The sequence below is a fragment of the Hoplias malabaricus genome, chromosome 6 (genome assembly GCF_029633855.1).
Source record: "Hoplias malabaricus isolate fHopMal1 chromosome 6, fHopMal1.hap1, whole genome shotgun sequence".
Classification (NCBI taxonomy): domain Eukaryota; kingdom Metazoa; phylum Chordata; class Actinopteri; order Characiformes; family Erythrinidae; genus Hoplias; species Hoplias malabaricus.
The window spans coordinates 31300360-31327846 of record NC_089805.1 but is presented as its reverse complement, the minus strand read 5'-3'; the positions used below and the strand labels follow the sequence as shown (position 1 = coordinate 31327846).

General features: G+C 36.1%; 2 protein-coding genes across 5 annotated transcripts; both read left to right on the top strand.

Moving 5' to 3' along the window:
- Positions 1–495: 495 nt before the first annotated feature.
- LOC136699211 (uncharacterized) lies at positions 496–11077 on the top strand. The gene is made up of 13 exons (XM_066673732.1): positions 496–534; positions 4089–4127; positions 4269–4340; positions 4445–4578; positions 5695–5814; positions 5927–6188; positions 6287–6970; positions 7086–7265; positions 7906–8048; positions 8262–8363; positions 9342–9399; positions 9533–9610; positions 9686–11077. The coding sequence occupies exons 2-13, from the start codon at positions 4103–4105 to the stop codon at positions 10570–10572; spliced, it is 2745 nt and encodes a 914-aa protein (XP_066529829.1). The 5' UTR covers positions 496–534; positions 4089–4102; the 3' UTR covers positions 10573–11077.
- A 3350-nt stretch (positions 11078–14427) lies between these two features.
- Positions 14428–27481, top strand: si:ch211-199g17.9 (uncharacterized protein LOC108180085 homolog). Of its 4 annotated transcripts, none has more exons than XM_066674687.1 (10): positions 14428–14920; positions 18834–18881; positions 19061–19120; positions 19286–19360; positions 19569–19616; positions 19767–19821; positions 20578–20667; positions 26201–26264; positions 26421–26491; positions 26585–27480. In XM_066674687.1, the coding sequence occupies exons 1-10, from the start codon at positions 14917–14919 to the stop codon at positions 26631–26633; spliced, it is 564 nt and encodes a 187-aa protein (XP_066530784.1). In that variant the 5' UTR covers positions 14428–14916; the 3' UTR covers positions 26634–27480. The 4 variants fall into 4 exon arrangements, with proteins under 4 accessions (XP_066530784.1, XP_066530785.1, XP_066530786.1 ...); XM_066674686.1 differs by lacking the exon at positions 14428–14920 and adding an exon at positions 17960–18277 and having other exon boundaries at positions 26585–27481; XM_066674688.1 differs by lacking the exons at positions 14428–14920; positions 20578–20667 and adding an exon at positions 17955–18277 and having other exon boundaries at positions 26585–27184.
- Positions 27482–27487: the final 6 nt, after the last annotated feature.

Sequence of the window (27487 nt, the reverse complement as noted above, 5' to 3'; positions counted from 1 at the left end):
CGGGTTCTTAAGGATCCCGTGAGAGAGGTGTTCGATTCTGTGCGCTGTTCCCTCTCCCCGGCTTTTGGCTAGCACTCCAATATATATGATTCTTTACCCTTCCAAATATAGTGAATATGAAGTTTGGTTTACATTTGCACATTCAAGGGACTGAGAGAGAAAAAAAAGAATTATAGTATCCTGTCCTTACTGGCAGCTTATCATAAACATTTCCCTCTTTGGAGCACAGACACAGAACATACGTATAAACTCAGAACAGTGAACCTCTCTTAATGCTGCACATTTATACCATATGTATAAAATATACCTCACTAGGAAGCCATACAAAAAAAGCATTTGTAAAGCTCTCATTTTTATACAGTTTTTAGGGGTGATAAGAATATTTCCCCGTCTTTTTCACACACTCCATAGGCTAAGATGGATCCCACTACAACCAAAAGGTACCCTATTCCCCATGTACATATAAGCACTTCCACTTCCGGTTAGCTTCCTGGTCAGACATTGTTTACTGGACACTATTAAGTTCAAAAGAAAGTAAGTGTGCGTTTTAGAAAAGGTTCTTATCTATTCTCATTGTCATTTTACTCTTTCCCAAACTCATTTTTCTTTCCATTATGTTTCCTCACAGCCTTTGACAATCTCTTGACTAAAACCTTGCTTCTCCTTGTCCTCCCAAATACGTTACACCCCTTAATCATTATTTCCAGACGACATTATTTTTTTAGGTTGCTGAATAGTCATTATTTGTTATTTCATTAACAATGTTTTTTTTTTTTTTTGTAATTTTCCAGCCAAGTTTTACAAAATAATTATCTCGGGCTTTCAATTTTTTTAAATTTCAAATTTCAAAAGTGTATCAGGGTTAAGGAAGCTATAAAAACAGATTATCGTCAATAAAGTTATGTCTGCTTCGATTCTATGCTGAATATTGAGGATATTGTATTAATAATGCTGACATTCCACAAGCTCTTTTACCTCCGTCATTTGACGCGCGTGTGCGTGTGCGTGTGTGCGTGCCTTCTACGTGAAGATTCACACAGACCTATCCTGCACACAAACACAGGATTAAACCTCATCAGCGCGTGAACAACAGGTAATTAAATCTCTGTATGGATTCTCTCCAATTTTTTCAGCAGTTCATGATTCGTTTCTAGTCAGTGTCGTCATTGGTCAGAAATTACTGGTAAAGTTTTGGTGCTTATTTTCACTTTTACAAGGTACTCTGATCAGTTTGATATGTACCTAGCTAACTGACTCATTTAAGTTTACACGTTTTATGGTTTGTCCGCGCTTAATATACCATTTATTTTCATGTAGGTTCGCGAATTAGGTTAAAGGTTAAAATGGTTAAATCTGCTGATACAATGATTTTAAACATTGTGCATTTTCAGTCGGTTTCTGGTGTTTTGGATGAGGGATATATTAGCAGCTGAATTGTACATAGCTACAGAGTGCACTACAGATTGGCCACATCTTCACCTCTTTTGGAAGTGATGGCCCATATGGCCCATAAGAAGTCGTCCAGGTATATGTGAAGATAAATATTATTTTTCCTATTTTTGTAAATTCTGCTACTGTGAAGTCAACACAGTACTGAAGATAAACAGATGTGATAAATGCCATTGTTTAAAAAAAAAAAATAATAATAATAATAAATAAAAAATAAATTTTACAAGACAATAACATCTCAGATTTTTCTACAGTATTGGGAATAAATGATTCTTCCACAAAGCAGGATTCACGAGTTATAGCCAGATAACATAACGGTGCTATATAAGATATTATGACAGTAGATGTCATACTAGAAAACCAAAACCTTCTTAGGCGAAACCATGCAATTTATATTCTGCCATGCCCTCTCCGATTGAGCAAAGGAGAACACTGGTGCTCAACAATGACAAAACATGCTAAAATTTCAGGTGTGAAAGATGCCCCAGACCAAACAAAAAGAAGATGGTCACAGTCTGGATCAAACTGAACCATGTTTTTTTTTTTTATTCGGTGCAGTGTGAAAACACATGTATAGTTTGGCAGAGATGGATGTAACCAGGCGATTTACAGACTGCATGTGATTAATCTGCAAACTTTAATACATTCATTTCTTTTTTTTACTAAATTTATAACTAAATGTATAAATTCACTTGTGTTTAACAGAGCCCAGTGATGTAAACACAACATTGCTACTGTTGAGTTCAGAATGAAGATTATAATATTTTTATGCTAAAATATGGAATAAATCCCAAATAACTCTCACTCTTACTATCTCTCGCTCTCAGACACGTGTACAAACAGTTCCTGCGAGAAGTTTGGCCCTTTTCTCCCCTCCCCCCTCGTGCCTGGCTTAATCCACATTTTATCTTTTCTAAAGTTTTTGAAGCTGAAACATGGAGATGTTTATTGTGTGAGCTGTGAGCTGCATGCTGCAGTTTTCTCAATTAAAGCTTAGGTCTGAGTTTTAATTGTGTTTGCTGTAACCTCTGTCCCCAAACATTTACGCAGCAAATTAAGAGATTCTAATTCTAATATCATTGAAACTACACAGAAAAACAAAAAAATACTGATATTTTAACTTGGGATTAATCATGATTAATCAGAGAATATAATTGTGATTAACATGATTACATATTTAAATTCATTGACAACACTAGTAAAAAAAATTTTTTTCAGAGAAAGGCACTGATATAGACACTGGTATAAAAAGTAAACTTCAGGCAGGTGTGATTTGGTGTGACACAGTACATCAAGTTCAGGAATTTAAGGTGGAACTGAATATGCAAATATGAAGCTGGTAAATAAACACATTTAACAACAAAGGTTCAATCACTAAATTGCAGTGCAACATCAACACTTACCAAATCAAATGTATATAATGTTACAAAAAACGCAAACTTTGGTTTGGAACCTATTCTGGGCTTTCAGGTGTGAAAACAATGTTGTGTCCTCCATCCTTTTTTTTTTTTTTTTTTTTTGATTTGGTAAGTGTTGATTTTTTTTTTTTTTCTTTTTTCTTTTTTTTTTTTGGACAATCACTTTCTGCTGCATTCTGCCATGTTGCATACACAAAGCTGTGTATGCAAGATGGGGACAGCAAAACAAAAATTGGCCCGGGCCAGAGTTTCCACAGTGCACATACAACCGTCCTGGCTATGAAAATGAAGAGCTGAGAACCATGCAAAAAATTGTGTGTATGGTTTCATTCACATACAGGGTCCTGTATCAATATGTTGCCTGTTTGAACATTATGCGATTTTGTGTTAAGTCTTCAGTCATTTTTTTGAAAAAGTAATGCCTTTATTTGGTTGGATTGTACCTCACTCCTCTAAACATTGACCTATATAGACCACACAACCATTAAGTTTGCCATTATGTCTATGACAGAATACAATGTGTCATTTTTCACAGACATGGGTATAAAAAGCCTTGGGTCATAACTATGTGATCCATTAATGGCAACAAAATAGATAAGGAAAGCACAGACTGTCTGGACCTTATACAGTTTGAATAAATATTGGAAGTCAGGTTTTAGTGTCCTAGGTTTATGTTCGTATAAAATATATATATATATATATATATATATATATATATATATATATATATATATATATATATATATATATATATATATTTTTTTTTTTATTTTTATTTTTATTTTTTTTTTTATTCTTTTTGGAGAAGGCCTGTTAAAAGGACACAGGCACCTACACTATATTTCAGATTCCAGACTCCAAGGAAGAGGGTGGAGCAGCAAGCCTGAAACTATTAGAAATTTTTGAGTTACGCAGAAAAAAACAGTTTGATTTATTTCCTTAGGATGGACAGATGGAATACTGTCATACCAGAGATGAAACATGTTTTTCTTCCATTTTAATCTGTATTTGTGAACAAACTGTTTTATGTTTTAAAACTGTGCTTTGAATTTGAATTTACTTACTGAAAAGAGCAATACCAAATGTATTGTGCATTCCTAACTGTGTTTAATTTAACTTTCAGAGTCAACCCAGTATGTTACAGTTAAAAGGATACTAGTTGATGAAAACAACCCCCCGCTGTTTCTGATCAGTAATTTTATTATTTTATGTTTCCCTCAGTTAACGTCTTAACCATGCAGTCTGGCAGAATTCCAGTGTGTAAGCCATTTTTTTCTTTCTGAAACACGAATTAATGAAAAACAACATACACAGTTACCATTCCATTCTTAATTACAGGCAAATTTTTAATTGTTTTCATTCTGTGGTTCATTCTGATGTGTCTGTTTTTGTGATTTTTAGATGGCCACAGTCACCTCTTTAACTCCATGCAATCATACTTATGCAACCATAGCAGAGTACAACCTATTATAGGTAATGAGTCCCTGTGCTTCCCATGCTTTTACATGGAATTATTAACTGCATTTATTCTGTAAGGTTTTACTTAAATGTTTGTTTTTGTTGTGCTTATATTTCAGGCCTCGGGTCTGTTATTGAGTTGTGTACAGATGGTAAACCTCCAGTGTACCTCTGTGAGGTCTGTACTCTCATAATCAACAAGACGGACATTAAAACCCATATCATGGGCAGCCTTCACAGATACAACTACATTGTAAGCCATTATAAACAGGGGTGAAGTGGGTGGGGGGGTGGGGTACATTCTGAAATTTTCCTTGGTATGACTCATTGGCTGTTAACTCGGTAGGAAACAATGCATTAAAGTCAGGATGATATTACTCTGTGAACACATTACTCTGTGTTCTTGTGTTTAAATAAATTGATTCCAAATAGCAAATGTCATGTCACAAGACTGCTTTTAGCTTCTAAAGGTAATTTACAACAATGTCCAAGAGGGTTGCTTGGTTCCAGCATAGCCTAAAGGGAAGTGTACCATAACACAGCACAAAATATAAATGGCCACTTTGCTGTAACTGATTGGGACTGAGATTGGAGTAGACTGATACCAACTATATTTATATAGTTTGCATAGCAGCAAGACATACCTCTCCTTTAATCTTCTCCATCTTCTCCAGAATGCTGCAGCATGCCTGGTTTTCAACCAGCCTAAAAGAGCACATGTCACACCCCTATTAGTTGAGCTGTATTGGCTACCCTAAGCTGCTCGCATCAAATTTAAATCACTAATGATGGCCTTCAGAATATTCACTGGCTCTGCTCCCATCTACCTCAATAGACTCTTAAAACCATATGTTAGCGCCCGCCCTCTCCATTCCTCAAAGGAGCGCCAACTAACACGGCCAACACCCCGTACAGGTCAGTCGAGGCTATTCTCTTCTCTGGTACCACACTGGTGGAACGAGCTTCCAAGCACTATCAGAGCAACAGAAACCCTCTCCGCATTCAAGAAATCCTTGAAGACCCAGCTCTTCCGAGAGTATCTCTTGCACTGAAAGTCTTTCTTTAATGCACTTATTACTTCCTGGCATATTGCACTCTATGTAAGGTACTTTGTATAAATTGTGCTGTAGTTTGAATGTTAGATCCTCTTTTGTAAGTCGCTTTGGATAAAAGCGTCTGCCAAATGCATAAATGTAAATGTAAAACACAAAACAATAAGACATAGAGCACAGAACGAAAACAACAAAAATAAAGAAAAATAAAATAAATCCCACAGTAACCACCTGTGAATATTAACCAGTTGGTATTATTCAGCATTGTCGTAGTATGTTTAAAGGTCTTCCAAAAACATTTTCCCATTTCTGTTGAGGGACAGAAATCACATCATGTGTACAGACTGAAGGCTGAGGCAGATCTGACTTCCAAGGCTTGGCATCTGATGGAGCTGGCAAAAGCTGTTGAAAAGAAGGAGGGAACAGGAAACGTACAGGTACATAATGAATGTGCAGTTGGAATATAAAAATGTATTTTGGAGCATAGGATACCATGTGACGTTCTTTCATAATGAGGTGTCCCCTGTACTTCTGTTTTGTTCTGTTAAGGTGCTACAGCTGGATGAAATCATCTACAAGGAGATCATATCAAGGCCTGTTATGGATGGTGTCTATTTATCTGTTTTGTTACTGTTGGAACTTTGCCCCCCCACCCCCAAGCATTGTTTCTCACTACTTCTCTGCTTTTTACTCATTTTGCTTTTTCTTTACATTTTATTTAACTTGTTCTCAGTTATTGCTCAGGTGAAAGAGCTGATACAGAGATACAGCAGTGAGCTCCAATCAAATTTTTGCCACAAACATGCACAATGTATGGACAGCATTATTTATTTTTATTTTCATTATTTGCGAGATCATATGCACATGTGCTAATCCACAAATCACTATTTTATTTTTTCTGTAATAAAGGTGATAATATTCATGCTTTGAGTCCAGCTGAAAAGAGTCCCAGCGCAGGTCTCAGTTCAAGTTCTTCATCAAGAGGTTCAAGGAATGACCACCCCAGACAGGCCCTATCACAAACCAGCAGAACATTACCCAAAAAAGAAATACAGAGTCCACTGAAGTGTCAGCTGCAAGCAGAAATTCTCCATCTAAACAGAGACACTGCAGTACAGAGTTCGTTTAGAACCATAATCCAATCCAAAACAATTCCTTCTGTATTCCCAGGTCTCACCAGCCCAAAGAGCCCACTCAGAGACTTCAGCACAGGCATTTCTCCAAGGGCATCTAAAAGGTGGAGTTCTATCAGAGACCCAGGGCAAAATGATTTTTTGCAAGGAAATATAGCAATAAATAGGAATAAAGCCACAGGGCCAAGCAGATGTTTTGGAACTGAACAGTTGTCACAGAACACCGAACAAACCACAAAACGCCAGCGTGTGGCCAACTTTCAAAAAAGTTCACAGACTATGACTATTAACCTACAAACAAATGAAGAACACAACTTTCTGGAGAGTAGACAAGAGATAAATAATACATTAGAGCTCATGAGAACTCAGAGTGTAGCAATAAATATGACACCAGCTGTCCCTCTGCATCAGGACATACGCCAAGATGACATCTGTATACAGGAACTATTCAGGAATGCAGGTTGGCTGTGAAACAGTAGCTAAGGTTGTAATGTTGTTATGTAATACATATGTGAACATGTATACCCTAATTTATTGATCATATTTACTTCCTTTGTATTTTGTATTAAAACTAGAAAGATCACAACAGAAGCAAATCACAGCTGAACAAACTTCTTTTGGGTTTGAAAGCAGATACCCTGCTACACTGAGTCAGTATGAAGAAATTCAAAGCATTTCACAAATTGGTACTGACCACTCATCAAAACTTTCTGCAGAGACCCCAGAAATGTACAGTGGGAAAATGCCATTGATTGGTAAGTTTCATTGGTAAGGACCCTCCTTTGCATGATTAGTTTTGTAATTATTTTTACAGTATGTGATTTAATAATATTGATTAAGCATTGTGTTGTGTCATGTTTTCTTTCTCATTACAAAATAACGCAAAGGCCAATAACATGGTTTTGCATGCATTTTAAACAACAAATTGCTGCAAACATTATTTTTTAAACATTTACCTTTTTTCAAACTTGTATTGTCAAACGGCAAATCAGTCATTAGCGTTGTCTGTCTCTGTCATTTCACAACAATAAAGCTAATCTGGTAGGCAAAGACAGGAAACAAAGACTTGCATTTATTTTCAATTATTTGGTTTTAGCACACTATTAGTTTAGACAATTTGCCACATGATTTCTCTAACCACTGCATTCAAAACTAGACAGGATCATAGCAAGAAATCAACAGAAAATATGTTGTATTCATAGTGTTTAGGATTCTGGAACTCCAAATTTAAACCAAAATATGAAAATGATGCATGTCTTGGGGCATTGGTCTGCATCTTTAAAATGCAAACCTGATTGTTCTGCTGCATTTTTGTCTTGTAAAGAAATAATTCTTTGGTTGCTTTGGTAAATATACATCAGAAAACATTTGTGATTGTGTTGCTGCTTGTGCCAGGTCTTCAGGCTGTCATTAAGTGTCAGAGTGTAGATGGAGATCCACCTTGCTTTTGTTACCTGTGCTGTACATGTTCTCTGAAGATAATGCAGCATGAAATTATCTACCACCTGACCAGCCCTCAGCACCAGCTCAGCTACATTGTGAGTGATTTTCAATGTCAATGAGAACACAGTAGAATGCACACACAATAGAATATTCCTCATGAGCTTGTCTTCACTAATACGTTCAGTGTTCACCTGTAAGTGAAACAAAGAGAAGTGTATAATGTATAATTGGAACAGGAGTATGTATTAAATGTTGGAGGAAAATGAATCGTTCAACATAATTGAAGAATGGATTGTTTGTGTTTGTAGAGTTTCCATCATCCTCACCTCTTGTTGGACATGGACATAACCAAAGATCTGCATGTTATAGCCATGCAGCTGGAACAAACAGAAGGGAGAGGACAAATAAAGGTGCCAGTGTGTGTTCTTGTTAATGTTACATGTTATGAGATGCATGATACAGTAAATGTTTAGGTGTATGTAAAGTACTGGGCTAGTCTAGGAAGCCTAGGTATACGTCTTTTTAAGCCAGTGTACAATAAATGTTAAATAATGCAAATATTATTAAATATTTAAATATTAAAGTGAATATTTATCTTAATTCCAATAGCTGAGGCTGAAAAAGTTCAAGTTAATATAATTTAAAGATGCAATTCATTAAGATTTAATAGTTTTAAGCAGCACAAGAATCTAGTGACTGAGGAGTTTTGTGTGTTCTAGTGTCTACGTAGGTTTCCTCCGGGTGCTCCGGTTTCCTCCCACAGTCCAAAAACACACGTTGGTAGGTGGATTGGCTACTTGGAAGATTGTCCATAGGTGTGAGTGTGTGTAACTAGCCACTGGAATCCATTGCATTGTAGTACCGGTCCCAAAGCCTGGATAAATAGGGAGGGTTGCATCAGGAAGGGCATCTGGGGTAAAAACTGTGCCAGATCAATGGTGCGGATCGCGGTTGATCCACTGTGGCGACCCCGGACGGGAACACCTGAAAGACGAAAAAAAAGAGTATTTGATTCTTTGTACTTTAAGACATGGGTTTAGAAGCATTTTTGGTACAGATATTTTCTTGAGGAACCATACAGGGGCACTGAATGCAGGTCAAGAGGACTGCTATGTCCTCTATGCCCTTGAAACCCCAGCTACTGATTTTGAAGCCAAATATTCATTTTACTTGCTGTCATATTCTGGCTTTGAATAATTGAGCCTATGCCTAGTAAATGTTTTTATTAATACATGGTATTGACATATGTGTATCTTAGCAAGAGTAAACAAACACATTTATACAATTTAATAATCTAATATTATGACTTAGGATAAAACAGAATGAAACCTTCCACCAGTATTATTTATGAAACATTTCTGATGTGTTAATGACATATTGTTCTTTAGGTGATGAGGTTATCAGCATGTCTCTTCAGTGAGGTAATGGACAGAGATTATCATTGGTGTAAGTATAGCACACTAAGAGAGATTGGATTTTAATTCATGGGTCCAGAAAAATCTCCAGAGAATTTCATTGACATTCCTCCACTCCTCACTCAGTTTTTTCATTCGTTTTCTCTCTCCCTCCCTCTCTCAAGGTATAAAGATGTTAAACTGTGGGTCTGCTGATGAACTAAAACCAAACATTTCTTTGCAAGGGAACAGAATGTGTTCAGGTGATTAAAATTTCTACATTAGACTTCATCACATGTGAATCATTGTTTCACTGACAGATTCTCTTCTCTTTAAAGGACGCAGCGTTATACTCAAAAGGCCAAATGAAGCTGTGGGTGACCCAGCTGTAAAGCCTTTTCTTGGCCAACAGAGGTCAAGGAAGACCAAAGTCAGTTGCAAGAAAACCCAGCACAAGAGCCCTGTATTTAAGGTTAATCTGTCACTCAAAGCAGGACCTGTAGTTGTGGATAGAATGTCCCTTGTGACAACATCAGTGGCTCCTGAAATAGAAAAACAGACCCCTGAGGCCTTGTACAGAGACAATGAAACATTTTCAGAGGAATACAGCACCCCAGAAAATCAGCACATACATCAGGACCCTGAAACATTCCTGAACATGGACCTGTACCCTACTGAACATTTGTACTCCAAGGACAACACACAATCACTTGGATATACAGATGCAGAAATGGGTCCAAGCACATATGGCTATACGTATCAAAGTCACATTCCAGACACTGTGATGTACTCAGAACAAAGTCTTACAGGCAGTTTGAACAGAAATCAAGATTCTGAGAACTCTCATGGACATGTGGACAACATTTTGTTTTTGGAGGAGGCCTCTGGTTCAAACACTTCTAGGAACTGGCCAACAGATCGACTGAGGATGGAGAGTCAACCAGTCATAAACAATATATGTGACTGGTTTACAGAAGAAAATAGAGTCACACATGTGAATTACTGGCCTACAAATAATCCCATGTTTGTTGAGTCAGAAATGACAGGACTGATGTTTGGGGACAGGAATTATGAGATGATGAATTTGCCCATGCATACGTCCACAAGAAATACAGAGGCTTATAACACAGCTATTTATGCATACACATCATATCCTGCCTCATATGTGAGCCAGAGCTGGAAGCAGGAATGCACATCATATAACAGCTTTTTCAGACCACTATAACTGAAATCAATTTGATCAAATAGTGGCTAAGTTTGGTCTTGCAAAATTCACTTTTTTCATATTTCAGTGGTTTAACTTTTGCACGCCGTTGTATTCCCTGTAATGCATCTTGTCCGTGCACTAAAAGTGAAAGCATACTTAAGTGTTTTTAGAAAATAAACATTCTACAGGATTATTTTTTTATTTAGATTCTTTAAAGAATTTTTCTTTTGAGACTGTAGCTTGTCTTTCTGATGCATTGGAAGAGAACATCTGCTGCTGGATTTTTAACAGGACATTGTCAGTTATTCATATTCTGTTCACAAGAGATCCTAAAGTTCTTTCTATGTATTTAATGTGGCCCTGTATAGTCTTGACAGAATATGAACATGAGCTCTATATCTCAGCCATCATACAAAAGCTGTGTTAAATGTTTTATGCTAATATTTACTGAACAATTGTAACAGTCCGTTTTCCCTTGTTTTAAAAAATAAAAAACTATATTAGAGAATTTGAAACAGCTCATCAATATCTATCCTATATGATTTCTTGTTTCTTTAATAATTATAAATGTATTGACATAATCATTCTGACTTAGGGTGTTGCAGTATCAAATATAATTTCCCTCAACAACCTTTCAGCAGGCTACAGGCATGTGACCGTGTGTGTGTATGTATGTGTATGTATATATATATATGTATGTGTGTATATATATATATATATATATATATACACACACTTTTTTTTTTTTTTGCTGATATCATACACCTTAATAATGTGTAGAGAGAAGTTATAATGAACAAAATATCCTTGTTGTGAAGCAAAATATGTTCACTGTAGAAGGATATATATCTTGTATATTGATAATGTAGTTTTGGTTTAGATTTGGAGTTTAGTGTGTTCTCCTCATGTACATTAACCAGCTACTTTGTGTTATGCTGTTTAGTGCTCTCGTAATGCTGGGCCCTTGCATATGTGGAATTGGAGGGTTTTGTCAGGACTGTGCAGATCATTTGATGTGCTATGGTTACCTCTAACTGGAGCAGCCAAATTTGGAACAATAACAGAATCTCTGTTATATCCAAGCCAGTAAGAGTTTGTGTAATAGCTGATTGAAGAATCACTTAAATATGCAGGGGTTGAATGCAAATAACAATAAAAAATAATAGGTACATTCTTATCTAATTTAACCCATTTTCAAATATGATTTAAGTGCCAAAGGTTGTTTGATCAAATTTGCAAATATTAAGATACATTACAAATGTAAAAAATCATAGTACCACTGTTTTTTACAATTCAGCTAGGGTGAATTGTGTCTGTGTTGTGCAGAACCGAGGACACACATCATTAGTTTTAAAGGGAGGATCAGTTGAAAGAAAAACACTGATGTTCACACAGCTGTGGCCTTGAGAGACATGCCTGATTAACATGCCTGGATTACAGCTTCTCAAAACAGTCCTCAGACGCCCAGTCCTCATTCTCCTCTGACCAAACTAGAGGAAAGTAGGGGAAATACGTACAGCATCTGAGATCCTTGGGAACCACAGGAAGAGTCTTTATCTTAGTAACCCTGGTAAGGATGTACATATTAACAGAAAAAAAGGTCCCAGACAAGCATTTATACTTTATTTATTTCATACAGTCTGATTAGAGAAGCTATGTTGACAGCAAGGGCGTAGGAGTGAGTTTGATAGTGGTGGGACATATTTAGTGAGTCAAAGCCAACCCCATACACAAAATATTAGCTAGCTATAAGCTGATTCCTATGTAGATAAGGCAGTAAAATTCAGCATTTGTGGCTTAATGGAATTTTTTTCTGTTGAAAGGCCTTGCCTGCATGTTTTGTCTGTATATTCATTTCTAATCGTCAACAGAAACCACAAACTAAATTCAAGGCCAGTGTTTTATCAGCACAAATGTTCTGTTCCTCATCTTGTCTATAGGCCTGCAAAACAGGAGGTGCCAGGGACTGAGAGCTCCTGGTATGTGTGGAAGAGATAATATATCAACTGAGATGTCTCAAAGGAATCTAAGCTTGCAGAAACATTGAGTGATTACCTTATGGCTATGATGTAAAAACTACCTATATAAACTCTCTGTGAAATCCTCTTCTTTGTCCACATTCACATAGTACTCTGTGCTATTGTATGTTGACCACCTTATGGTTAAATAAAATACTTTCTGATTGCAAATGCTCTGTTAGATTTCAATTCTTAATACTTTTATTACAATAAAAAGGTAATTATAGACAATTTGCATCAATATGTATTTGTTTATTTTTTAGACAAATCAAATTTCATCAGCACAATCAGTGCTAGGGGCTCTGACTACATTCACATTACAAACCTCATACAAATGTATGGGTATAAATAAAAGAATGTATATATTTATTAACAAATATATATTTCTGCCATAAAATTGGCTTAATTAGTTGTCTTGAATGCAGTATTTATACTAATATATATATATATATATATATATATATATATATATATTATATATAAATATATAATATTTAGTGGATGTAATGAAGATATCAGGACCACTTTAACATAGAAGACCTTTACATTATCATATTTCTGTCATTTTTATTCTATTTTTTTATTCTATATTTGTATTGTCATTTTATCCTCCAGTTTGCACACACCACTTTCACTTTATGATAGTACACCACCTGAATATGTCACTTACCTAATATGAAGTCATTCTGTTGTGCCATTTCAAAATAAAGGCCCTTTGGGTTGTCCTATCTCTATAACTTTAATTCCAAATTTAGATAATTATTAAAAGGAATGCTTCAGTTTGCACTGAACAATTTCACTGCAGAATGAAAGTACACCACCTGAATACGTCACTCACGTAATATGAAGTCATTCTGATGTGCCATTCAGAATAGTACTACTGTAATCAATCACATTTCAGTTATATTCACCCTATACGCTTAGAGTGATATTAAAAGGAACACACCATGTTCACTTCATAATGATAGTACAGGACACGCAAGCATCATTCATTTAATGTCATAATATTGTGTGTCAAACTTGTCCACCCATTCATTACAACCAGATCACATTAATGATTTATGAGCTCCCAATGAGCTCTATTATGCTACTGAAGCAAATCAATTAAGCTGCTGTCAAGGTTCTGACTAGATTGACAACAATGGATCACTTTACACCTGAACACCAATCACTTCACTGGTTATTGGTTAGACTAGATTTTAAATTTCAGTAATGTATTTTAAAATGGATTCATATGGGGCATATTAATTCTTCTATGATTATAAACCTTGTACTCTAAATCTAAATCTAAATCAAGGATCACTCAGGATGGAGCACATTTCTCAAAATCTCGCGCCTGGCTTTTTTCATTTCCTGCTTCGCTGACGTCACTCCTTCGGGACGCAGCTCTTAAAGGTCCACTAACCTCATAATACACAAAGAGATACTTAGTTCACTCCCTGGTTTTACAAGAACCATGACACTGTAATGCCACATTTATGTTTGTATACACAGGCACTTAAGTAGAATTCCATTTTATTCTTTATAATATTTTATGGGTTCTCATTTAAATAAAGAGCAAAATGGAACTCACTTTACTTAAGGGTCAGTGAACGCGTGTCAATTTGTCACAACAAACAAAAAAAAAAGACAAAGAGCCTCAAAATCAATTGTCATGTTCTATGTCATTTTCTTTAACAATTCCTTAAACAATTAAGAATTGAAATTAATTTGTTTTAAGAAAATAAATTAAGTTGTTATAAATTGATTTAATCAATTTATAAAATGAAAGAAAATGAAACCCAAATGAAAGAAGATCAATTAAATTTATCCAAGGCTCTTGGTATTTCTGTGATATCGCGAGATGCATGCGATGTGAACGCGCGCCTGTGACACGAGCCTGTGATTACGGCCTCCTCTGCCTCTCGCCGTGTCTAACGTGGCTTGTTCGTCTTCTGTAATTGGTGATTTTGTCTGTCCGTCCATGTTTTTATTTGAAACTGACCAAAACTCAAGATACGCCTTACCCATCCAGTCAGTTACACTCCATGTTTTATTCAGTCAAATATGTTGGTATATTCATTATCTGTAACCGCTTATCCAGTTCAGGGACAGAAATACACCAGTCCTTCACAGGGCAACACAGACACACACATTCACACCTACGGACAATTTTGAGTCGCCAATCCACCTACCACCTGTGTTTTTGGACTGTGGGAGGAAACCCACGCAGACACGGGGAGAACACACCAACTCCTCACAGACAGTCACCCGGAGCGGGAATCTAACCCACAACCTCCAGACCCCTGAAGCCGTGTGACTGCGACACTACCTGCTGCACCACCGTGCGTGTATCCGTCTGAAAATGGGTAAATGTATTTTACACAAAAACTTTGTTTTCTATTTTTTTTTTTGCAATGAAATTATGCATCTGAATTTTGTGCTTTTGAATTTAAGTCTTCAGATTACCTCTGAATATTTTGCTTCGCATTTATGCATCTGAATATAATTGCTCTTGAATTGAACTCGTGAATTTTCAGGAACACGTTTTCACTGTTATTATTCAAGGTTAATAAATTCAGATAAAATATTCAAGCTTAAATAATTCAAACAATATATATTTTGAAGTTGCTCAAATTTGATAGGCCAAATTCAGATGCCAAAATACGAGTTAAAAAATTCAGAGTACACATCCGGGATACAAATGATTAATTTGGATTTTCCCTTTCACCTTAAATGCTGCAGTAGTTGCATTCTGTCACAACTTCCATACCGTGGAAAAACTACACGTGTAGCTTCCTTCCGCAAATATAATCTCTTTATTTTCAAAGTGTCTCAAAAATCTGAAAGGCTCACTAAAGATACAATATAACAGACTATTGATATCCTGAATATGAAGAAATGTCATTGTGAAATCTTTGTCATGGCCCTGTGAATATAGCAAGTGACATGATGAATATGTGGAATTCAGATGCATAACAGACAGAGTGTCACCACCCTGTCTTTCAGGTGTGTGTGCATTTTTAAGTGTGTAGGAGAAAGGGAGTGAGAACCTCTTTCAATTGAATTAGTTGTACCCTGGGCACAAGCAACTTCCCCATAGCCACTAGCAACCCATGTACCACCTCCTTGAGGGTGTGATACAACTTTACTGTTCCCAGCTGCCACCATTTTTTCTTTGGATGTTACCATACCTCAGTCCTCACCAGGAGAAATGCTTCCATCAAGGCCACTACCAGCAAAGAAGCCCTTCAACCGAGTCACAAGCAACAACCTCACAGCCACCAGCACATCATGCTATGGTGCACAACCAGTTATGCTGTCCTGGAGGACCGAAAAGTCCTAGCAGAAAAAAGGGCCTAACAGAAAAAAGGGCACCCGCCTTGTCTTCTGGAGTCTTTATCTTAGTGACCCTGGTGAAGATGTACATATTAACAGAAAAAAAGGTCTCAGACAAGCATTTATACTTTATTTCTTTATACTTAAATCCATTTCAATTACAAAAACCATTTGGATTTTTTTTTTTTTTTTTTTTTGCAAGAAGTATGAAGAATTTCTAAAATTTGAATAAAAATTTTCAGGGTTTGTGCCAGATTCATTAGTTGTTTGGATTGGTTTTATTTCTAATGATTTAAATATTTGCCCTTTTGTCACTTGTCTGTTGTTTTGTAATGTCTGTGTTAACACTATGAATTGCTCGCTTGGAGATAAATAAAGTGTATTCAATTCAATTTAGATGATCTTTTTGCACAGTGTTAAAGGTCACATTTAGGCCTTATTTATAGATAGAGCTGAGATTGTTCTGAACATTTTGAAATTAAACTTGTGTGTATTATATGCAAGTGCTTTTAAATACAAATTTCAGAAATATGCAAAAATCTAGAAAATGCCCTTTAGACCCAAAAAAGTTGAAATAAGTTGGACCAGCATAATTAAAAGGAGCTAAACCAACTTGACACTTTAACTTTAGATCAGATTTAACTAACATAAGTAAAATAAATTTTAACATTAACACTATTAAATCAAGTTCAAATAACATTAATCACTTAAGTGGAAATTTTGACATATTAGGCTTATACCACTGAAGTAAATTACACTGGATGAACAAAACAACCTTAAGTTTAAAGAAGGCAATTATGTTTGTGTGGACATACCATGTTTAAATTAAGTTCAGCCACAGAATGTGTTGGTTTTTTTGCATATTTGTCAAATTGATATCAATGTTGTCAAATGGGCTTCTTAGGACTATTGATGCATTTTGGAATAAGCATTTATAAATGTTTATTTATGTTTGTCTCAGCTGTCATGAAGGTGTCACGTAGCCTTCAAAACAGTGCCCTACAGTAAAATGTTATGAAAGGATCTCTGTTCTGTTAATATTGGAATACAGCTTTTATTTATTTACTAAATTTAAACTATTGGGAAAAAATAAACTTGGTGAGTAGGTTTGATATCATTGGACATGTGACATAATCAAGGATGAGCTTCATCCCTGTACCTGTGACTGTATATTGTCATCCAGTTGCTCATGGCCCATATCTTTTCTGAACACACATTCTGATGTGCTTTTCCAACATGACAAGGCTTGTCCACATGCTGTGGCCATCTCATGAGCTTGCTTTGAGTACACATACTATACCATGAGTATTTCACCAGTTCACTTTGAGAGCCACAAACATCATGAACACATGAAGGCATGATGTAATTCTTAACAGTTTTGCTCTATTAGGTGTTGGCTGGCCAGTAAATGTTCACCACCATTTATCTGACGACTGCCACGAAGACATAACTCTTGAATCATGAATAACTCATGTAAAATGATTATATTTGTACCTTAATTACTACATTAATTAATAGATTGCTCCTGCATTAAGGCATGCAAGACACATGCTTACTTCATGCATATTCATGATGACTCATGAGGTATTACCTGCAGGTATTAATGTTTACTTACTCATAAAATAGTGCATTAATTAATCCCATTTCATGTACCATTACAGTAGTGTTACCAAAACGAATGCGATAGGTTGCACAAATTCTCAGGACACCTGTCTCCAATTTTACCATGATTATTATTTATGTATTGACATAAAAATGTGTATCAAACAGACTTAACGTTCCAGTCTTTTTTTAGTATGAATGTTGTACATTGTGTTTTTTTAAATGTATAAAAATACAGAATACTCACCAGAAGATGGCGCTAAGAGACTGTAAAATAAGTGAATACGAAGAGTCTGATTCCCACATTTGAAAGCTGAATTGCCGTTGTGATGTAAATAAAAGGGTTTAACGAGGGAGATGTAATTTGAGTCTATGGAGGACTGTGCCCTCGGGGATAAGGAAAACCAATGGGCTGTACAGCCGTTACAAAAAACTAAAAATGTCAGTGGTTTTAACCTTTCTTTGAAATGAGAGAAATGCATTATGGCTTACCTGTTTAGGGGACGTGTCTTAAAAGACACGCATAAAAGATGCGTTGTTATTTTAATTCTACGTTTGTTTTTAAACAAATTTTTAAAAACCCAGTCAGGACGACATACTACAACCTGTGTGGAACGTGTCCTGACGGCGGTTAACCGCCCCGAACGTGCCCCTCTAAAGTAACCGACGTCGAGAGGAGAAACTCGACACAGTTACACTGTTGATCTAAACACTACTTGGAGATTTACTGAACTTAACATACAACTTGTATTTAACTTTAAAACGGAGAATGAGCTCAAAAGTCGGTAGGTTCAGACAAGAACTCAAATATAATCTAGGAACTAGCTTTGTCAGCAGACGGAAATGCGTTAAGGCTAGCTAGATTTATAATATTGTCAAATTAAAGGGCAGGAAACATTTAGAAAGGAATAGACTTTAAAAAAATGCATTCTGCATTTTGATTAAAAGTGATAAAAACATATACCAAGGGGAATTAAGTTAGTCCTCAAAATGCTAGTATCATAGCTAGCTATTACTATATAGCTACCCTCTCCCTCTGAATGCACATGAACATAAACCAATGCCCCCAATAAAAGTAAAACAAATGAAGGCAGAACATCAAACATTTAAAACTGGCACACTAAGGTATTATACATTATACTTAGAAATTATACATATATTATAAATATAATTCCTTATACAATCTAAATATTGCAGAACCAGCTAGTGGGTTAGGCACTGGCCATTTGAGCCAACCTGAGATATTTTCTTTATGACCCCAGTAAAAATAAACAGCTCTCATAGTAGGTACCATAACTTGTTTCAATCATTGACCGTTGGTGATTTTCATTTGGTTTTCAGACTTGTCTTTTAATGTTGAAGATGTCCTGAGATTACCAAACTCCTCTGGTAAGCCTTTTTTAATCAATACACTGTGCTTCATATTTAAATATAGACAAGTTCTGAAAAATGTCAAGAGAATTTTAAGTGCTAAGTATTGTCTAATTTTGTAAAAATATGACGTCAACTACAGCCATTTGTTACAGAAATTTGTAGACTGGAATAATGAAAAATGGTATTTTTCACAGTCAAAGATAAGGAGCCAAAGATCAAGACATTGCTAAACGAACTCAAAACATTGCAGCAAGGTGAGCTTGCCCCCATTACTTTTCATTACATGTCATGACCTCTGGACCACAATAAATATGGCGTATATCAGATTTTGGGAAAAGGCAGAAGTCATATAATTGTCATTTGTTTTTAGTATCTACAGATGTATTTGGTTACGCCTCTTCTGTTTGTTTCTTTGGCAGCCAAGCTGGTTCTTGAAGAGGAAGTGAAGGAGGCCGTTTTTTTCCAAAGTACTTTGCACAATGAAGAGTATGCCTGTAAGTATATTACCATAAACTTGTGCCTAATAGAACTAGCATGCAAACTCATGTTGTATTTTGAATTGTTAGACTCAGCTAGTGATAATAATGGATGATGCAGTGTACAAAAGTTGGATTGGAGTACAGTCTAATATCCATCTGAATTTTTTTTCTACAAAAAGATATAAATAAATATCTCAGGTCATTCCATATTTTGTTGTCACAGTGAGCAATGAGGTTTCAAAGCTTCAGGAATCTCTATATGAAAAAGAAGGTACAGTGTACTGTTTGAAAAATATTGTACTCCACTGTTTTACTTAGAGGGAAAACGTTAATATTACCACAGAAATTTTCAATTTAGCTTAAAACAGGTTTTTGTGGCTTTTTGTGTCTGTAATTCAGTTTTATGTCCATATATTAATAGAGACATATAGAGCTCTACAGCTAAAATGTGAGGACACTGTAAAGGAGTCACAAACGTGAGTACACCTTTTTAAGATGTCAAGGTACTTATAAAACAGCTTGGGACAGCTGAACATTTCTGGAGAAGAGCCCCATTCTTAAATGTCATTTAAGCTAGTTGCCATAGCACTTAAACATCAACACATGCATATTCACTGAAGCTAAGCAGATTTGAGCCTGGCCAGTACTTGGGTAAAAGACCTTTTTAGATAATATATTATGTGTTTATCAAATATTTACAATTATGAAACTATAATGGGCATGTAAATAGATTATAAAAGTAATCATTAATTGCTGCCTTAGATATAGGCATAAATAAATTAATGCACCTCAGTCCACCTACTGTCCTTAAGTCTTCAACAATTCTGACACCTACAGTCTCCGAAAAATACGTACATTATTGTTACTAAAGGTACATTACACTTTCCTCTCCAGAAGGAGAGGTGAATATCATTATAGAACTATGTAAAATAAAGGAATGTAAGTGCTGAAGATGAAAAGGGGGCTTATGAAATCAACACAATTTTAAAATCTACAATTATAATTGAATACGATACTATTATTTTCCCTAACTAATGGTACAAAATGCGTACAATAGAGGATACCAGCACAGTGACAGCAAAAGGTACCACCACAGTGACAATTTTTCTGACAGTATAGTGTCAAACTCATAATAAGGTTTAAACTTCTATACTATTAATACTGTGTACTGAAATATGTACAAAGCGTATGTCAGCTTTTTGATATATAATAGATTAAATGTGTTTATGCAGGCAGTTTGAACTGAAGCAACAAAAAGAAGAACTTGTTGAGCAGTACAGCTTCCAGATACAGGAAACCAAACTGAGACACAGAAAAATTCGGTATTATTCTTTATTAATTATAGAAATTTCAATGATGCAAGTAAAACCCATCCAGTGGGAAATCAAACGTACAAAGAGTATCCATAAAATTTAAATGAACTTGATTGTAAACTCATTTTTCATGTTATCAGTTATACTTTCCATTTAGGAGAACATGTATTTCTATAATTACAAATTGTAATCTATCGGTTACACTGTTTACATTGTTAGCCCACATTCACCTTATTCTTCAGTGGTCTGTACCATAAAAGGCTTCCCACAGAGCAGGTAATATTTGAGTAGTGACTCTTTCTCAGCACTGTTTGACACTGATGTGGTGTTTAAAGGCTACAATTGTGGGGATACACTGCTTTCTTGTTTGTTTACTTTTAGAATTGCTTTATCTTTAAAGGTGGTATGGTATGTTTGAGGGGGGAACAGAAATACCATTGTTTGTATGTGGCTGAAGTTGAACTTATCTGTAAGTCTTCATTAATTGTTAGAATTGCCACCGAAAAAAAATTGTTACACAAATTGTTTAACTTTGTGGCACTTTTGGTCTGTTTACTTTCTTGTAGTTAGCATCCCTCGAACTTAGAGTCAGTTCCATCTACTGCTAAAATAAGTGAATTATTACTTACCTATGGAGCAGGAATAGAGCAGTGTCCTCATCATGCTTTTCCACAATTGGAGGTCTATTCTATGTGTAATGCTGAGAAACATTCACCACCCAAATAATATCAGCTATGTTGTGGTCTTGACAATTGAAGTACAGGGTGAAAATGGGCTAAAAATGTATGCACAGCATCAGATAGACCATTGTCTGTAATTATAGAACTATTAATTCCACCTAAATGTTGGAATGGTGCTGATTGAATGGCTCGTATCCATGGGTTGCAGGTTATGTCACGGTATATAGTAGACACAATATTGGGTACTTACATTTTAAATTGTTTTATTGTTTTTTTTTTTTTCAACACTTTTAGCACTCATATAAACATTAAAAGTAAAGAAATATAAGAATCAATACTTGACCCATTTAAACAAGTCATGTTTGTAAAGAGATCTTTGTGCCAGTCAGTAGAGGGGCTCAGGCTGCATCCCAAGTAGCTCTGTGCTCCCTACACAGTGTATATCATAGATAATAAAACTTAAGATACTGCACCAAGACTGTTGTAAAATGTTAATTTGACAGTGGAGGTCAAGGATATGAGGTGCTGCCACCTAGAGTCTCTGTGTAAAATTTCTTTTTCAATAAACACTTGAAATTTCAACAGAATATGGGCCCAGTCATGTAGCTTAAAACTTTTTTTTTTTTTTTTTTTTTTAATACGGAATTTGTGTGATATAAACAGTGTTGTTCATGGACGTTTTAAATGGTGAATCTACTGAAAGCTAAAGGACCTTGGGTGATGGTAATGGAGACGATTTAGCAGCAGATGCTGTCAGACTCCTAAAGAAGCATGAGGCACACCAAGGACCTTGAGAGAAATGCTCTACAAAATAAAGCTGTTTCTAAAGAATAAAGTACTTAAGGTGTGAAATGAAAGAAGGAGAAACCATAACTGAGCATTTAAAATGAATGAAGGATCTAACTGACAAGCTAGCAGCTATAGGTGCTGTAATTGAAGATGAAGACCAGATTGTAACACTGCTAGGTAGCCTGCCAACAGGCTATACAACAATTGTCAATGCGCTAGAGAAAAAGATGGACAATTTCACACTGCAGTTTGTGCAGCAAGCATTAATAAATGAAGAGCAAAAGTGAGTGTGCTAACGGTAATGTTGGTAGCGCTGCATCGGGTGGTGCATCAGCTATGTCAACACAAGTTTGTGGAGATACGCAGGCTAATTCTAGGGCAATGGAGCTTACAGATCTAAAAGGAACTGCTATAAGTGAGAAGTAAGGACATTTAAAGTGTAATTGTCCAAGGATAAAAAATGAAAATCAAACTCACAAGGCCAAAAGCACAATGTACAAGGATGATGGAGACTTGTCTGAGAGTGCCTTTGTCGCTAAAGAGGCTAATCAGAATGAGATGCCGCAACAGGTCGAGTGACTGTTTGACTCTGGAGCATCAAAGCATATGACCTGTCATGAAGAAACTTCAAGACTACCAGTAATTCTCCAAATCACAGTCAGTGAAACTGGGTGACGGCAGAGTCATTGATGCCCAAGAAATTGGTAATATCAATCTAAAAATGAACTTCAAAATCAATGATGTCTCCATGTATGATGTGCTACATGTTCCCTCTCAGTGGGAGCTGCTGCCAGAAAAGAAAATACAGTGCAGTTCAAGAAGTCTCAGTGCTACATGTATTGTATCAGCTGAATGAAGAGGGAGGTTTGCCCGCCTGTTTTGGTGCAGTAAATGCATCAGTAGCAGCAAGGCTATGGCATCAGCAACTGGGACAGACCACCAAGTTGAAGGAGCTTAAAACTCTGGTAAGCAGAGTGGACTTTTCTGCAGAGAAAGAGGTTTCTTTTTGTGAAGCATGAGTGGAGGGCAAGCTGTCTAGAAAGCCTTTCAAGCCAGTGGGAGAAATCTGTTCCAGACGTGAGTTGCAGCTGATCCATAGTGATGTCTGTGGTCACATGCAGACTGAATCCATAGGTGGATCAAAATACTTTGTGACATTTATAGATAACTACTCAAGATGCTGCAAGGTATACTTAATAAAATAGAAAAGTGAAGTGATTAGCAATTTCAAAGTATTTGAAAACACATTCTCCAGTAAGTGTGGACAAAAGGTCACAAGACTGAGAACAGACAATGGTCTGGAATACACGTCTAGAGAATTTCAAGCATACTTGACAGCTCAAGGCATCCACTATGAAATGTCTGTACCCCATGCACCTCAGAAAATTGGTGTAGCAGAAAGGAAAATTAGGACTTTAGTTGAAGCAGCTAGGATTATGTTGTTTCATGCAAAGTTACAAAAGCCCTATTGAGCAGAGGATATGGCAACAGCAGCTTCCATAAAGAATAGGCTACCAACACCTGTTCTGCAGCAAGTGACCCCCTACCAGATATGGTGTGGCAAAAAGCCTAATGTAAGTCACATGAGAGTATTTGGCTGTGTAGCCTATGCACATATCCCAGACATATAGAGAAGAAAGCCAGACAAAAAGCTATGAAGCATCATTTCATCGGATATGCAAACAACTCTAAGGGCTACCACCTGTTTGATGAGGGAAAAAAAAGAGTATGCAGCTGACCTGGAGTATGGGATCAATGCTTGAAATTGAAACCTGTGACTTAGTGGATTCACCAACATACAGAGAGGCCACATGATTGAGATGGGTGCTCAAGCATCATAGTGACTAACAGGTGGAGAAATACAAGTGCAGGCTTGTGACTAAGCGCAGAAGTTTGGCAGTGACTATGATTAAATTTTTTCACCCGTAGTATGATTCAGTTCAAGTCTTACATTGATGTCTTTTGCTGTTAAGAATTTCCTACATGTTCTTCAGATGGATGTTGTAACTGCATTCCTAAATGCACATCTGGAGGAGGAAAACTACATGGAGAAACCAGAGGGGTATGTCAAACCAGACCAGGAACACTTAGCGTGTAAACTGAAGAAGTCAGCATGGGCATAAGTAGTCCCCTCTCTGCTGGAGTAAGACTTTCACAGAGTTCATGAATGATATTGAGTTTTAAAAGAGCACATCAGACCCCTCTGTGTTTGTGAGATCTTGACAGGAACTAGAAATACTAGCTGAGTAAGTTGATGACTAAATACTGCACATCAGAGTGCTGTGAAATTTATTCTTTGTTACATGAAGGGCACCGTGACACTCACTCTCAAGTATGAGCAGTCAGAGTCTGGAACTTTAGTTGGGTTCTCAGATGCTGACTGGGCAGGAGGTCAAGATGACCGTCACTCTACAAAAGATCTTTTTACTGGGTGGTGGAGTAGTGAGTTAGCTCAGCAAGAAACAGTCAACGGTTGCACTGCCAACAGCTGCAGCTGAATACATTGCTCTTAGCCAAACTGCACAGTAATGTACCTGGCTTACACGACTACCGAGTGATCTTGGAATGGATGCTACGCCTCAAGGAGCTCAGTGACCTCAATGACACGAAGACAGATATCTTGACCAAGTCATTAGCAAAGCAAAAGTTTGAGTATCTTAGGAGAGATATTGGACTTTGCATTGTGTAATCCTGTTAAGGTGTATTGTTTAGTATTTAATAGCTTAAGTTAAGAGAACTGTTAGCAAGGATCTTGCTAGTTTGAGTTAATAGAGCCTGTTATCTCAAAAATGGTTATGTTTAACAACTCTCCTAAGTGATATAATTTCGTTAAAATAAATGTCCTAATTTCATTGTAACATTAAATGTTACAATGAAATGAAACATTGTGTTGTAATACAGTAATTTGACCATGGTCAAATGCCACCTGATGTCTCTGTAATATCAGAACTACTTTTTAATATATTTCAGAGAAATAATTTGGGCAAATAGTCACTATAATACATTACGCTCCAAGAATCTGGACTGTGGGATAAGCTAATTACCTTATAAACAGGGAAAAGACAGGGGCAAAAGAATATGTGGCTTCTGTCTGTAGTCTCTTACACACTAAATCAAAACATGAGTGAAAAAACATGATTACTGAAACGTGTATGTGATCCATGTATGAATAAATTTGATTCAGTCACAAGAGCTGAGAAATACTTGGAAGTCTGATGAGGTAACAGTTTTCCATGAGATTTTATGGTGAAAATATTAATGTGGCTAACAATAGATAATGATATTTTTCTCATTATGGAAGACAGTGGGATCCTTTACCCACATGAGGCAAAGAGGTGTTGGGACTTCTGTTTCTCTTCTCAAGTGACTTCTCAAGTATTGTGAGACTCTTTCCGGTACTGGGAGAGGAGCTGAGTATGATGTAAATCTGTCTATTTTCCTATGGGTTTACTTTTTACATTCTGAAAAAAGAAATCAGTATCAAATCAAAATTTATTTATATAGTGCTTTTTACCACTGACACTTTCACAAAGCAGCTTTACAGAATTAGTATCAGTACCCAATATGGCACCCAAAAATGTATGTGACTGCAACCCATGGATAGAAACAAGAAAGTCATTTTATTGACAGGTCTGATAGGGCACATTTGCCCTTATTTGATTAATGATGGAGTAGAAGATTTGTCTTAAACTTGTCTTAAAATATATCTCTGACATCTCAATAATATCAGTAAATAATGTCCTCTGATGACATATAAAAGTCCTTTTAAATATAGGCAACATTACTGTAAAAGTTCTGTCCAATAATTTAATTTGAAATAAACAAATGATTGGATGGCTTACCTACCTATCTGCTCCATCACTCTACATGCATGTACTTGCACTGCAGTTGCTTGCACTACTAAACAAAGAAGGTTGAAAGCTGAGTCTCTTTAGATTACGCAAATAATACAATTTTCTGATGCAAGGGCTCAGCTTATCTCCTATAAATGTATTAGTATCCGTTTAATAATACTGTTATAAAAGAGAAAATATATAGTTGTCTAGTACTGAAATAATCAACACTCTTGCTAGGATGAAGTTTGAAAATCACCTGCAGCAGCTGATTTTACAGCACAAGAGTTTGTGCACCATATTTGTAAGTGGCTTCTAAAATAAGACAGATATTGTCAAAAATGTATGAATGTCTTACTGTGTACTTACATTTTTCTTAAATGCCAAACAAAGTGTTAATTGCATATGCATATGCTTTGAATCCCCCATCCCCAAAAATGTATTCTCTTGTATTTATCAGACTTCAGAGACACTACCCACTGAAGCACAAACTGCTGAATACACTGGAAAGCAGTTACTGAAGGCTGGAAGGTAATTTTATGTAACATAATATAACAGATTACAGGCCCACATCTTTTAATATGGGGATTATATTTTCATACTCTCTGTGTATTTTTCTTATAGAACACCAGAAGCTGGAGCAGGTATCACAGTTACAAGAGGAGCTGAGTAAATTGCAGAGCAGGGATGCTGTGACACTTATGCATGATCAATCATTTATACAATATAGAATTTAAGGCCAGAGTACTGTGAGTTAGACAAATCCGAAAAACACACACATCATACCTGTCTGAGTTTGTAAAAGTTAATTCAGTGTCTATTTCCATTTAGTTCGTTTGGTTAGTTATTTTCCTGCACATTGTAAAATGACTGCAGACATCAGAATGTTCCTGGTTGTTCGGGCATGTCCGGTTAGTGCCCCAATCTTAAAATCAGTCATCAAAAATCCACCCTCTCAGAAATGTGTATCTGCCTTTGTTCAGTGAAGCATTTGTGTTGACTAAACTTGCACTGCAGGAGTGTCTTAGATTTTTTTTTTTTTTTTAATATTAAAGGTTTTAGTTGACAATAAATAAATTAAAATATATTGTACAAAATAACTTCAAAAGTGTTTTATTTGTTGGTATAATACAAAATTGTCTAAATGTTGTACTGAATGTCTCAAAAATTCAAGCGAAGACAATATTCTCTCCTTTCTCAGTAAAATCCAAATATTATCAGTAATCAAATTTGATCATACCTATTACAAGTGTATTACAGCATGCACCTTGATGGGTGCTTTGGGAATTTTTGGTCTTCTACAATACCAGTCATCAGCCTGGTACTTTATATTGTAATTTTGCACCAATAAAATAGAGCCTAAGCCCAGTCCTGAGTGTACATTCCAAGTGATTATTTTTTTCAAAATATCTCTTCGTAATGACATGGTTAACTCTGAAATGTCAGTTTCTAGTCATACATTCATACCATCCTATACAACCAGTATTCAGACAGTAAAGCAGTAAAGCCAAAGTGCTATAATCCTTA